The sequence below is a fragment of the Seriola lalandi genome, unplaced genomic scaffold, assembly GCF_002814215.2.
Source record: "Seriola lalandi dorsalis isolate HSWRI2012SDOR001 ecotype SW California unplaced genomic scaffold, Sedor1 jcf7180002052130, whole genome shotgun sequence".
NCBI classification, from domain to species: Eukaryota; Metazoa; Chordata; class Actinopteri; order Carangiformes; family Carangidae; genus Seriola; species Seriola lalandi.
The window spans coordinates 896,314-907,928 of NW_019522683.1; the positions used below are offsets into that span (position 1 = coordinate 896,314).

Here is an 11,615-nt window from a genome sequence, read left to right on the forward strand (position 1 = left end):
TTTTTTCACTTTTTTTGCCATACTATACTACTATATGTTGTTTTTTTCACTTTCAAGGCCTCACTATCCTATGAAGTCTTCATATTTTACTATTCAATGACGTGTTTTGATGTTTTTATGCTTTATTATACTATGTCGTTTTTTCACTTTTTTTGCCATCCTATAATATGTCGTTTTTATGCCTTACTATATTATGTCGTTTTTAAGCCTTTATATACTATGAGGTTTTTATGCCTTACTATACTATGACAATTTTATGACTTTTTATGCCACAGTATACTATGACGTTTTTGTGACTTTTTATTCCCTACTACATTTTTATTCCCTACTACACATTTTAATGCCTCCTTTAGTATGCCTCTTTTATGCCTCCCTATACTATGATGTTTGATTTGCCTTAATATATATAGACATTTTTATGACTTTTTATGTCGTACTGCACTATAATGTTTGTATGACTTTTTATGCCTCACTATAGTATGACGTTTTTATGCCTTAATATACAATGACATTTTTATGACTTTTTATGCCTTACTATACTATGATATTTTTGAGTCTTATTATACTATGACGTTTTTATGACTTTTAAGCCTTACTATACTATGACGTTATTGTGACTTTTTATGCCTTAGAAATAATTTTGGAAAAAAGTTTTTTGCTGGATTGTCAGCTTTTGTATTGTTTTATCTGCAACTTTTATCTTTTCCTCCCTGCAAGAGAGGTATAATGCACCGTAAAGCCCTTATAAACATCTTTAAATATATATATATACTGTATATATTTGTACAAATATACATAAATATGTATATCTAATCTGATCCATTTCTTTGGACCATATCAATTTTAGTTTAATGGTTTATTTTCATAGATTGAGTAACAAAAACTAGTTAAAGTGATCCTTGTAATCAATAATACATTCATTCTCTCATGATGACATAACTGACTATTCATATATAAAATTAATACACAGACAGTATTTCATTGTTGTAATCATATTTTAAAAGATGCTTCCAGATTTTTCTTAGGAGGGTATTTGGGTGTATACCTTTGTTTACAGTATGTATATGGAGATTTTTATGGACTGTAAAGTACTGCTCCCTGACCGCGCATGCGCAAGTAGTAAAGCGTGTTGTAGGTCTCTATGACGACGGGTCCATTAAACCTTTTAGGGCTGCAGAGGGAGTAGAAGCAGATTATGTGCTCAAGTGTTGTTTCGCAGACTGCCAAGCACAATGTGGGCCAGTTAGATGGAGAAATAGTCACCATACAACCCGGCTGGATGTCGTCTTTCGCCGCTTTTAACTAAACAGGAGTACTACGCAGGGAACAGCTGGTGGTGAGTTTAACAGCCTTGGTGCCTCAGTTTTTACTGCTATCTATTCCAAATAGACAAAACTTTGATTTATATGAGTCATATAGGCGTAGACTCTGCTCCACAGTTCACTGTCCTATTTATCATTTCTGTCTTGTTTATTTTTATAAACCACAGAGGTAAAAAAATAAATAGGATTACACAATCTTCTTGTGTTACATCCTGCCTTGCAGCCAGTTTAACTGGTTGTTACAACAGAAATGCAGATAGAAAAACTACAGTAAGCATAACCTACGTTAAAGCAGATAGGGAATATGTGTGACAAAAAACAAGCATAATAGTTTATTGTCCACCCTACAGTACTGATTGTGGTCCACTAGGTGGCAACCAAGCGCACAGTTAACCCATAAACAAACTGTGGTGTGGTGGGGCTGCTATTAATGGATGAGTTTATGTGATTTTACTTTAGCTTACATAAATTAGCCCCATCTATAGTTGGACTGAATGCAATTGGTGTCACAGTGATGAAAAAATTCAACTGTTCTTCAATGCTCTGTAACACAATAACTAAACTAAAAGCATAATTTTTGCAAAATATTTGCCTTGAAATTTGGTTTATGTCATACTATTTTGATAATCCATTTAGAGAGAACGTGATGGGACATGCTGGCCTTCGCTGTGCTGTAGAGTGTTTACTGTCTGTCAGTTTAGATTCTCAGTTACACAGGTCATAGGATATCCAACACTGCCACTCATCCCACATACATCAGTGACTCTACTCACAGGTAGACAGTACCAGATATGTTTACCTCTCTGGGCTGTTCACACTTTGATTAAATTAGGTCACATTGGAGTGGTAAACAACTAGGGACTGTGGTCACCACAATGTAATACAATATATATGTGTACATCAAAGTGCTGATCAATTTCAGTTAAATTTACTTAAAAGTATTTATTGTAACTACTGTTTTATAGTTGGCTATTTACTATATCATGCACCTCAACAATAAAATTCATGGCACAGTTTTTTATGTAGGTAAATTTGTTTAAACATCATCACAGAAGACACAATAAGACTTGATTGGTGGAATTTGAATTCAGTGCTATACTTCTGGATATACCAAGATGTCAAGGTTGTCATTAGATAAACCAGACAATAAAAGACTACACACCTTGGACTGAATGTTCAATTCCTTGATTTTAACCAGAGTGGCTGAATGGTTTGAATGACGAAAACATATCTACCAGATACATACAAAAAATGTGAGTTTGTGGCTCTACTTGCTCTATGTTAGAGAAAACAAGATCCAGAACTTTTCTGGCCAGTAGATCTGGTTTAGGACTGAGTGGCTGTTGTGACTTTTCTTAGGTCTAGCACCTAGTGTGGCAAAAATCATACCTACATTACTCTGATCTTCTCCCAGTGGTAGATTATGAGTGAGGTGGTTTGCACAAGGTCCCAGGAGGAGTATGAGGATGACTTTGAGAAGGATCTGGACTGGCTGATCAGTGAGGAAGGCCGGAGTGAGGACCAGGTAAGTCAGGCCTCACTGTGCAAATTACGATTTATATGAGACCACTGGGCAGACTGATTCGATCTCTTCTTTCTGCTTTCACTCTGTTTTTTTTTTTTTTTATCACCCTGCTTCTTTGTTTTATTTGATCTACTTACTGCAGGCTGGGCGATGAATGGGTCCCTGACCCTGCTCTGTGAAAGTGTGACAGTGAATAGTGTTGAGTTACCTGACCTGGCACATCTCACTATTTGCATGTGAAACCTGCTCTGTTGACATACAGTGACATACTTTCACTGTGCCACTGCTGGATGCAATATTGATGAACATACTTACACATGGCTGTTATCACACTAGCACACCTATTACCTGCTAGGTATTGATGCTGCTCATTCATTTACATCCAAACAATGAATGTAGTGTGCCTCTTCCTTTTCCACCCCACAGGGTCCTGACTACGATGACATTGAGGCAGACATTGACAAAGAACTGGAGGAGGATGAGAAACAGCAAAGAATGAAACGAAAGGAGAGAAGCTACAAAGAGGAGAAGAAAGGCAACAAAACAGAGGAGTTAGAGGAAGATGAAGAGAGGTGGCCTTCACCTATGGAGCCCTTGGAGTATGACTCTGACAGAGACAGCCCAAATAAGTCATCACCTATAGTCCCACCTCCTCCAGGGATGGATGACCAGACAGATGAGGAGAAGAAGTACATTCTGGATAAGATCCAGCAGGCAAACCGGGAGCTGCAGGACCAGGAAGCTCCAGATATGACGAGGCGCAGGCGCCTGCATTTTAAAGAGACGCTGGTGGACCTGGTGGTGCCCCCGCTGCAGTTTGGCAAAAGCAGTGAGGTGGAAGGGGGAAACGAGAACAAGGATAGAGCAAAGGATACAGAGGTAGAGACTGAAGTGTCAGGGAAGCTCTCTGAGCTAAAGCTTTCCTTGCGGGAGGAAAGAGTAGGATCTGGAGGATCTGGCAGGGCTGGGGAGAGCAGTTATGGAGGGCAGGAGGTAAAGGAGGGCAGAGTCCTTGTAGAAAAAGATGGAAAGTTTGACCTGGTCAGCTTGAAAGAGGTGGAGAGTCAAGGACTTCTCCCTCCTATCACAAACAACTACAACGACTACTCCCGCTCGTCCCCACAGACTGTGAGCTCCAGTAAGATCCACAGTTCTTCCTCTTCCTCCTCTCCTCGTTCTCGTGCCGGCTCTTCCCCCTTCCAGCAGGACTTTGATCACCTCCGGGCCCCCAGACCTCCATCGCAGCCCAAGAGCAGGCCCAGCTCAGCCAGCCACAGCCAGAGAGGGAGCCAAATGAGAGGCAGCAAGCGGCGGGTGCAGTCAGCTACTGGGACGCCCTTCCAGACCACCTACACCCTCTCCTCCCAACAGAAAGAGCTGCTGAACAGGATTCAGGAAAGGAAGGAAAAGCTGGCTAGAGAGGTAGGAAAGAAGTGATACAGTTGATCAGTAGTTTGTAAATTCTGTACCACTAAAATAGTACATTTTTCAACAAATAACAGAATTGCATATGCATCATATTTATATTTCCACTAATTGATAATTACTTAAATCAGGTTTTTAATCACTCTTGTCAGGCAGAGCAGATGAAACGTGAGGAGGAGGAGCAGAAGAGGCAGGAGAACGAGCTGGCGTTCAAGGCCTGGCTGATGAGGAAGAGAGACCAGCTTCAGGAGGAGAGAAGGATCCAACGAGCTCAGGAGATGGAAAAGATGAATTCTAAGGTATGGCTACGAGGGGGCACACCAGCCTACTAAAACACAAAAATACACTTTATATAACTTTCCAGTTTATATTTATACAAACATTCAGAAGTAGGCCCATCAACAGTGTATGTGGGCTACAACTCTCTGGCTGGTCATTTGAATATTTTTATTTTTCCTAGATATTAGTAATTATGTGTATTGATTAGTCAGCCACTATCCTCTCAGGTTCCTGTCACTAGTGTAATTTAATTTGTTTTCTATTTAACAAGCACTAGGCCTCAAGTTCTATAACCTACAGGAGTGAAGCCTTGATTCAGAATATCAAAATGAAAACATAGATATTCATAAGATAAGATAATAATACAGAATTTATTTAGGTACCAAGATGTGCTGTATTCTGATTTTAGAGGGTGCACAACATTTAACTGTCAACCTATTGTTACAAAACAGAAATAAAAATATCATCCACAATATTTTAAAGTTAACCATTACATTTTCAACCACTCTGTACCTGGCTTATATAACACAGCATTTTATATATTCCATACAGAGTGCACAAAAACATATATGATTTAAAACACTTTTTTACTGTATTTATTACAATACAGGTAAGGAAAAGAAACCTCTGCAGAGATAGTTTTATCTGGGGTACTGACAATGGTTTATTTGTTATACCCAATAGAAGAAGAACTTGGTGTCTGTGCTATCGTAAACAGACCAGCAATCCTACAGACTCAAACCTCACTCACATAAAATTTAAGGAAAAGCAATTTATAACACTAATCAGAGCCATTCAAAACATTGCATTATGAATGTTTGAATTTTATTAGCTAACTGCATTCATTTTTACTTCTTCACACAGAGAGACTCTTCACAGAGTGACTCGGAGGAGGCCTTCAGGTTGTGGCTTCAGAGGAAGCAGGACCAGCAGCAGAAAGAGAGACAGCTGGTGGAGCTGAAGAAGCTCGAGGAGGACAGTGGTTATTTCTTACGCAGCCGCGAGGAGTGTGAACGTGCCTTCAAACTGTGAGTTAATTCTTATCCTTTTGGCTTTTTCATTCAAGGCCTGTAGTAATAAACCCTTAGATTTTTTTTGATGAATTACATAACCATTATTACATTATTGTTTTGACATTTTCAACTAATTATGAAGTAACCTTTTAACCCTTTCAAATCAAATAACATCACGATTTATCATCTGGCATTTTTTACCTCAACCACTCAAATAATTACACATTGCACTGAGGAGACTCATCTTTCCTGACCTCTGTTGGTATTCAGTTGAAATTGCAGCTTACATAAAGGTCACTTGTTGCTCAGTTGCTGGTAGTAGCACCTACTGTCCTCATTCAGTGAGCAGGCAAAAAATCCCAGCAAGTGTAGGAGGAGAGAGTACTTACAGAAATTACTGAAATGACCCACTGGTCACAGGCTCAGGGCCCAAAGGTCCACAGGGCCTCGGGGCTGGAGGCTCTGTTTGAAGTGACCGCTTGTAGTAGTAGTTGATCATAAAGACCAACTAAAAGTAGAGGGTCCTGAAAATGTTTTTTACTCTTGATCTTGATGTGATCCTTTTTTAATATTAAATATATGACATTAAAGCTGCACAGCATACTGAAGCTACAGTAATATTTCATTTAAATACAGTGAAATTAGTAAAGCAGTTTCAACCAGTATAGAATAGCTCTCCTTTAAGAAGATGTGGAATATCTTATGGTTTTCGTTTAATGATTTTGTATAAATGCTGAATACTTATACTAAAAGTGGGCTTTTACATTTCTGTGCCCAGGTATTCAATGTGATCTGGCAATACTTCACTTTATATTCTAACATTAAATTTGGTATCAAAACCATTTGTTCTAACATTCTTCGTCCTCAGGTGGGTGAGGCGAAAGCGGGCGGAGAAGCGAGCAGAGCAGCAGGCGGCTCGAGAACGCTCCCGCAGGTTAGTGCTGGAGGAGCGGCGAGCGAGACGCATGCGGGACCTACTGTGTACTGTCAATGAAACCAAGCCATTCAGATTCACAGAGCAGCTGGCCTACCGCTTCTGAACCGCACACACCCACCATGACCGCTGAGTTCACACAGCATCACCTGAAACTGGATTAGATTCCATTCAGATGCTACAGATCTGTTCATTTAATTACAGTCTGGACAACACAAGAATTGGTGTGAAACATAATACATACATTATTCTGTCTGTAGTTGTTGCTAGGGTTTTGTTTTAACCTTTCTATTTATTTGCTGTTAAAGCACATTTCTTAAAAACAGCTTACCGCAGTGACCTCTACTCAGTGTGAAAAATATGTGTGATAGGTGAATGATTTTTTTTTTGCTGTATTTACAGGCAGGTGCACTTTAATTTAAATGGAGCTCTTAACAAACTGCAGTGATGTGCAGCTTAAATACAAGGGCAGAACCATTTCTAACTGTATGCCTTTGATCAGAGAGTATTTGGTTACATATATATATATATATAATACAAGGATACTTTACTTTGTAAGAGGTTACATGAACTGATGTAACTGTAAAGGAATTAAATATATATCTTTAAGAAGAAACTACTGTTATGAATAATATGAATAAAATCATTTTTCAGTTTTAGTTGAATGAATGAAGTTAAATGTTATGCTGAACAGTAAAACATGAAAAAATAAAACAAAAACACACAACTGAATATAGATTTAGAATATTTTTAATTTATAGGCATGTACACATACATTTTTGTTTGCTACAGCATTTCAAAATAAAACATCAGTGAAACAAAAGTGGCCAACCTCATAAAACGACAGGATTAAGTTTCCGGTTAGCATTTTAAATGTATGCAGAAAAACAAAGCTACTCTTTGTTTGTCTCTTTCCGTTGGATTTACAGTGCACGACTCGGCCTATCATCTGTATCATCAACACAAATATCAAGAAATAAAAGACCTTAACAAATACGTATGTATTCCTTGAAACAGGAATGATTGACATCTTTTATGAATAAAAGTTCATCATATTAAATGCAGACAGTTACAACTGCAGCTGTCTATTATTAAAAACCCATAAATAAAAGTAAAACATAAAACATAAAACATACATACAAACACACACACACACACACACACACACACACACACCACGTCCTCATGTCAGTGAACATGTAAACCAGTATTCTGCTCTGTGTGCCCAGTAAGGAGAGGAGTGATTTATCACAACAAAAGGAAAAGTGAACAAAGTAGTGACAGAAGACATTTTCAGTTTCAGACTTGACACACAGAGGACAGAGTGCATGATCATTAAATATTCAGCATATTTCGAACATATATCTTTGTTTTTTTTTTTTTAAAAGAGTTTTTTAAATGAGTGTTATTTGAGACTCAGAGATACCCAAATTAGAAAAAACAGTGCACTGCCTACTTTGAAAATAATTATTACTGGCACGGAAAAAATAAAAAATAAAAAAAAATAATAGCATATGTAACAATATCATTTGTGAAGATCAAATCTAATGTTATTTTGAACTACTGACCATTAAAATAAACTATTTTTTAATAAGTGTACATTGTGTTTTTGAATTACGCCCACTGAATACTTTGACCAGAATAAGAACAAGTAAAACCCAAAGCAGAACAGTGTCTGCTGTTCTTCTCTTTGGCTTCTTCACAGTTCAGTGAGACAACAGGTAGAAACAGTCTTCAGAGAAAACACCAAGTACAAACAAGACAAAGTGAATCAGACTTTTTCTTAACCCGAGGCTGTCACTGGAAGGAAAGACAAAGAACCAAAGGTAAACTCAAGTACTGGTGTGTAAAGAAACATGAAACAAAACAAACATACAACACAAAAATGTCAATATTATTGATCTTGCACTTCAAACAGTACAAAAATAGAAATGTTCTGATCCAAAGGTCATTCAATAAATAGTTAAAATATATAGAAGGATTTGATTTGGGGGGGGGGGGGCAAAGCTGTTTTTTTTCTGCTTCTACAGTTCATCTTTAGGGTTAATGCTGAGGCCCTGTCCCCACACAGACTGTGTGTCCAATGCCTGGATCACCTCATCCGCCTGCAGTCTCTCCTAGGGAAGAAAAAAAAAAGACGGAGAAATTCAATTAAGGAACATCTGGAATAGCAAATGATAAAGAGGAAAAATGAGTTTGATTTTCAAGGAGAAAAGTTTTAGGCATTCCTTCCGTTCAAATTAGTCAATGTGATGTGGAATAACAGTTTCAAGTCTCTCACCAGTGTTCACAACTAACACTAGAATTTGATTTGGGCACACAGTGAATCTATGGCCTCTTATTTATATAGCAAGGGAATATCTTTGACATGTTTATGATTTGAAAAGATAAGCTTTGATTATTTAAGGCTGCCTTGTCCAGAAGACCGAATGGATCAACAAGGCTGCCCTGACGGCTTAAGGAAATTATGTACGCAAATCCTTGTCTGATTAAAGGAAATTCCCTTCATAGCTCACAAAAATTAAGAACTAATAGTTGAAACTATAATGATAACAACAACTTGTATTTGAGCCAAAACTGGAATAAAAATTAAGATGAACTTAGAGTATGACTATTACTCAGGGCCAACACTGCTGCAAAAGTACTTTAAATACATCAGGCGTTTACCAGTTCTCTGAAGAGTGGGTCCAGGGTGAACCACAGAGCCACAGCACACCTCTGCCCGCTGGTGACGGCCTTCACGCCGTGTGGATTCTCCCCTCCTGATGAGAAACCCACCATCCTGCCGCACCTGGGCTTCACTGATGCCTGGAGAGGATGAAAGCGATGACTGTTATCTTTGGTATTGGTGCATTGATTTGTCCTGCCAGATGGTCAAATCCTGGCTGTTTAAAAAATACACTGTCACTGTAGTAAATTGATAATTAACCTGCATAAATATAAAGCATACAGAATGGCCCAGAACTACAGTAACCAGAGCCATTTTCAAATATCTAATATAGAAGCAAATGTGAACCAGCTTACTGTGACTGTTTTAGCATCCATTTCTGTGAATATGAACTCCCCTCCTTCGAAATCTCCATTCAGATACAACAGTGCACTGAAAAGAAAAAGAAAAGTAAAGGTCAGCACAGACTCAACATTAAATGAAGGGATCTGATAGTGACCATTAATACATATCAAACTGTAAAACAGCAGCAGCAAAGTATATTTTTTTCTTTTAAGTGGCCTCATACTGTACCTGTAGTCTCTGTATGTGTATGCTGGTGGTTCCTTCCAGCATTCATTGGCCTCGGGGTCCAGCAGACAGTTGTCAGCATGGATGGGATGGCTCAGGTCATTCCTGTGGTCTTGCTGGCCTAAAAACAGCAAAACAACAACAAAAGGCACAAAAAGCATAAATACATACATAAATAATATTTCAATGTTTTCCTTCCTGGATATTATTATTATTATTATTATTATTATTATTATTATTATACTACAACTATTCACCACTACCCTCTCATACATTATGTGTAATTTGAACCATCCATGAACCAACCATGTGATCCTTATGTGAACCATCAAGGATAGCAGGGACGTTTATTAAATCTACTGTTGGTGCACTGCAGTGTCGCAGTGTCTTTCCTTCAATAAATCAATAAATCAAACTTTATTTGTACAGCACTTTTCATACAGGTTAGTGCAGTTCAAAGTGCTTCACAGATGACTGATAAGCTAAGAAGAAAAGGACAAATCAAGTAAGTAAGTGACAATGAGATACAATAAAATAGATTTAAAAATGACATAAGACTTTGCAGCTGAGCTCATTCTCCGTCACCCTCACTAGGAGTATCGGTTAAAGACATCATGTCATATGGTAAGTATGTCTGTGTTTGTGTGTGAGTGACCTGTGATGGCCGTCCTACACACCAGGTGTGTGTAGGAGAAGTGCAGGGTGGAGTTGAGCAGGAAGTAGGACTCAATGATGCGTCTCGCTCGCTCACTGATATCGTAGAAGAGGCGAGCGCTCCTCATTGGCACTCTGCCCTCATAGCCATACTGCAGGGAGGAGGAAACAAAGACACTCTAACATGCTGTCCAACAATAAATCAATTGATCAGCTTGATTGAATTATGACTTAGTAACTAAGTTTTAGATCCAGCATTTGTCCCCAACTGATTATCAACTGCAGGCCCAAAATGTGTGAGAGATACTAAACAGTATGTTTGTTTTAACATTAAATAAAAAATAAAATTATGTTTAGCTGTTAGTGTACCTGCAGGGTTTTAAGCACAGTGGCTCCTTCAAATTTCTCATTGGGAGTGTGTGGAGACATCCTCCCTCTGTAACCGTCTCCTGCCATGGTGACAGCCTGGAGGACAAGAACACAGCCAGAGTTCAAGTACACACACTGAACTTTACTGTCTCAGATCTGAAGAGGTGCTAAAGCTTTCAACCAAAATAAAACCTACACAACAAGTTTTATTGTTGTTCATCACAATTCCAGTGATTAAAATCCATCTTATTAATTTTGTGTAATGGCCTTACATGTGCCAGGTGCCTGAGCTCTGCACACTCTTCCTCAGATATAACATGATCCAGCAGCACCCGCTGGGTCCCGTTCAGTGCTGCAGAGTTCTGCACCAGCTGCACGCTTTCATACACCAAGGGGCCACCTACACAGATCACAGAGCAGCATTTAAAGAATGCAGCATGTTATGTCAACTATGGTGCGCAGAGAAGATTTAAATGAACACTAATGACTTAACCATAGCAGTTAAACTCCCCATTCCCCTTCAGCTCCGGTGGCAGTGAGGATTTACCTTCATTGAGTTTCTGTGGAGCAGCAACAGTGACGTTCCTCTTCTCTGAGATGGGAACATACTCCATCCATCCGTCTGTACCGGAGGGAATCCTGACAGAGCAGGGAACAGGAAACATGTTTTTGTTGTGCGGGGACGCAATCATGATTTCAATCTTTAAACTCGCAATAAGTAATTTTTTGGCCACTTGGAGACAGTGAGACAAAGCTGTGAACAAAATGCTGACATATTATCCCCCTTTGAGTTAATATGGTGAACTTGCTAAAACAGTTGCCTATTTACACATCCAGCAGATAAAGAGCAACCCCC

At 38.7% G+C, this 11,615-nt stretch overlaps 2 protein-coding genes across 2 annotated transcripts in view; one reads left to right on the forward strand and one right to left on the reverse strand.

Annotated features, from left to right (window-relative positions):
- Positions 1-1,180: 1,180 nt before the first annotated feature.
- Positions 1,181-7,878, forward strand: ccdc181 (coiled-coil domain containing 181). Its single transcript, XM_023400023.2, has 6 exons — positions 1,181-1,336; positions 2,737-2,847; positions 3,274-4,269; positions 4,425-4,571; positions 5,416-5,579; positions 6,433-7,878. Exons 2-6 carry the CDS (start codon positions 2,746-2,748, stop codon positions 6,602-6,604), a joined length of 1,581 nt encoding a protein of 526 aa, XP_023255791.1. The 5' UTR covers positions 1,181-1,336; positions 2,737-2,745; the 3' UTR covers positions 6,605-7,878.
- The window catches only part of p3h2 (prolyl 3-hydroxylase 2), a 55,597-nt gene continuing 51,214 nt past the window's right edge, over positions 7,233-11,615 (reverse strand). Inside the window, exons 8-15 of the mRNA XM_023400093.2 lie at positions 11,307-11,398; positions 11,032-11,159; positions 10,760-10,855; positions 10,392-10,542; positions 9,740-9,857; positions 9,523-9,598; positions 9,166-9,306; positions 7,233-8,615 (exon numbers count right to left, since the gene is read on the reverse strand). Of these exons, the coding sequence (XP_023255861.1) occupies positions 8,523-8,615; positions 9,166-9,306; positions 9,523-9,598; positions 9,740-9,857; positions 10,392-10,542; positions 10,760-10,855; positions 11,032-11,159; positions 11,307-11,398 (895 nt within the window). The 3' untranslated portion in view covers positions 7,233-8,522. The remainder of the gene's footprint in view (positions 8,616-9,165; positions 9,307-9,522; positions 9,599-9,739; positions 9,858-10,391; positions 10,543-10,759; positions 10,856-11,031; positions 11,160-11,306; positions 11,399-11,615) is intronic.

Coding starts and splice junctions, on each gene's coding strand:
- ccdc181 (XM_023400023.2), top strand. CDS start 2,746: ATGAGTGAGGTGGTTTGCACAAGGTCCCAGGAGGAGTATGAGGATGAC. Junction 2,848..3,273: donor AAGGCCGGAGTGAGGACCAG/GTAAGTCAGGCC, acceptor TCCACCCCACAG/GGTCCTGACTACGATGACAT. Junction 4,270..4,424: donor AGGAAAAGCTGGCTAGAGAG/GTAGGAAAGAAG, acceptor CACTCTTGTCAG/GCAGAGCAGATGAAACGTGA.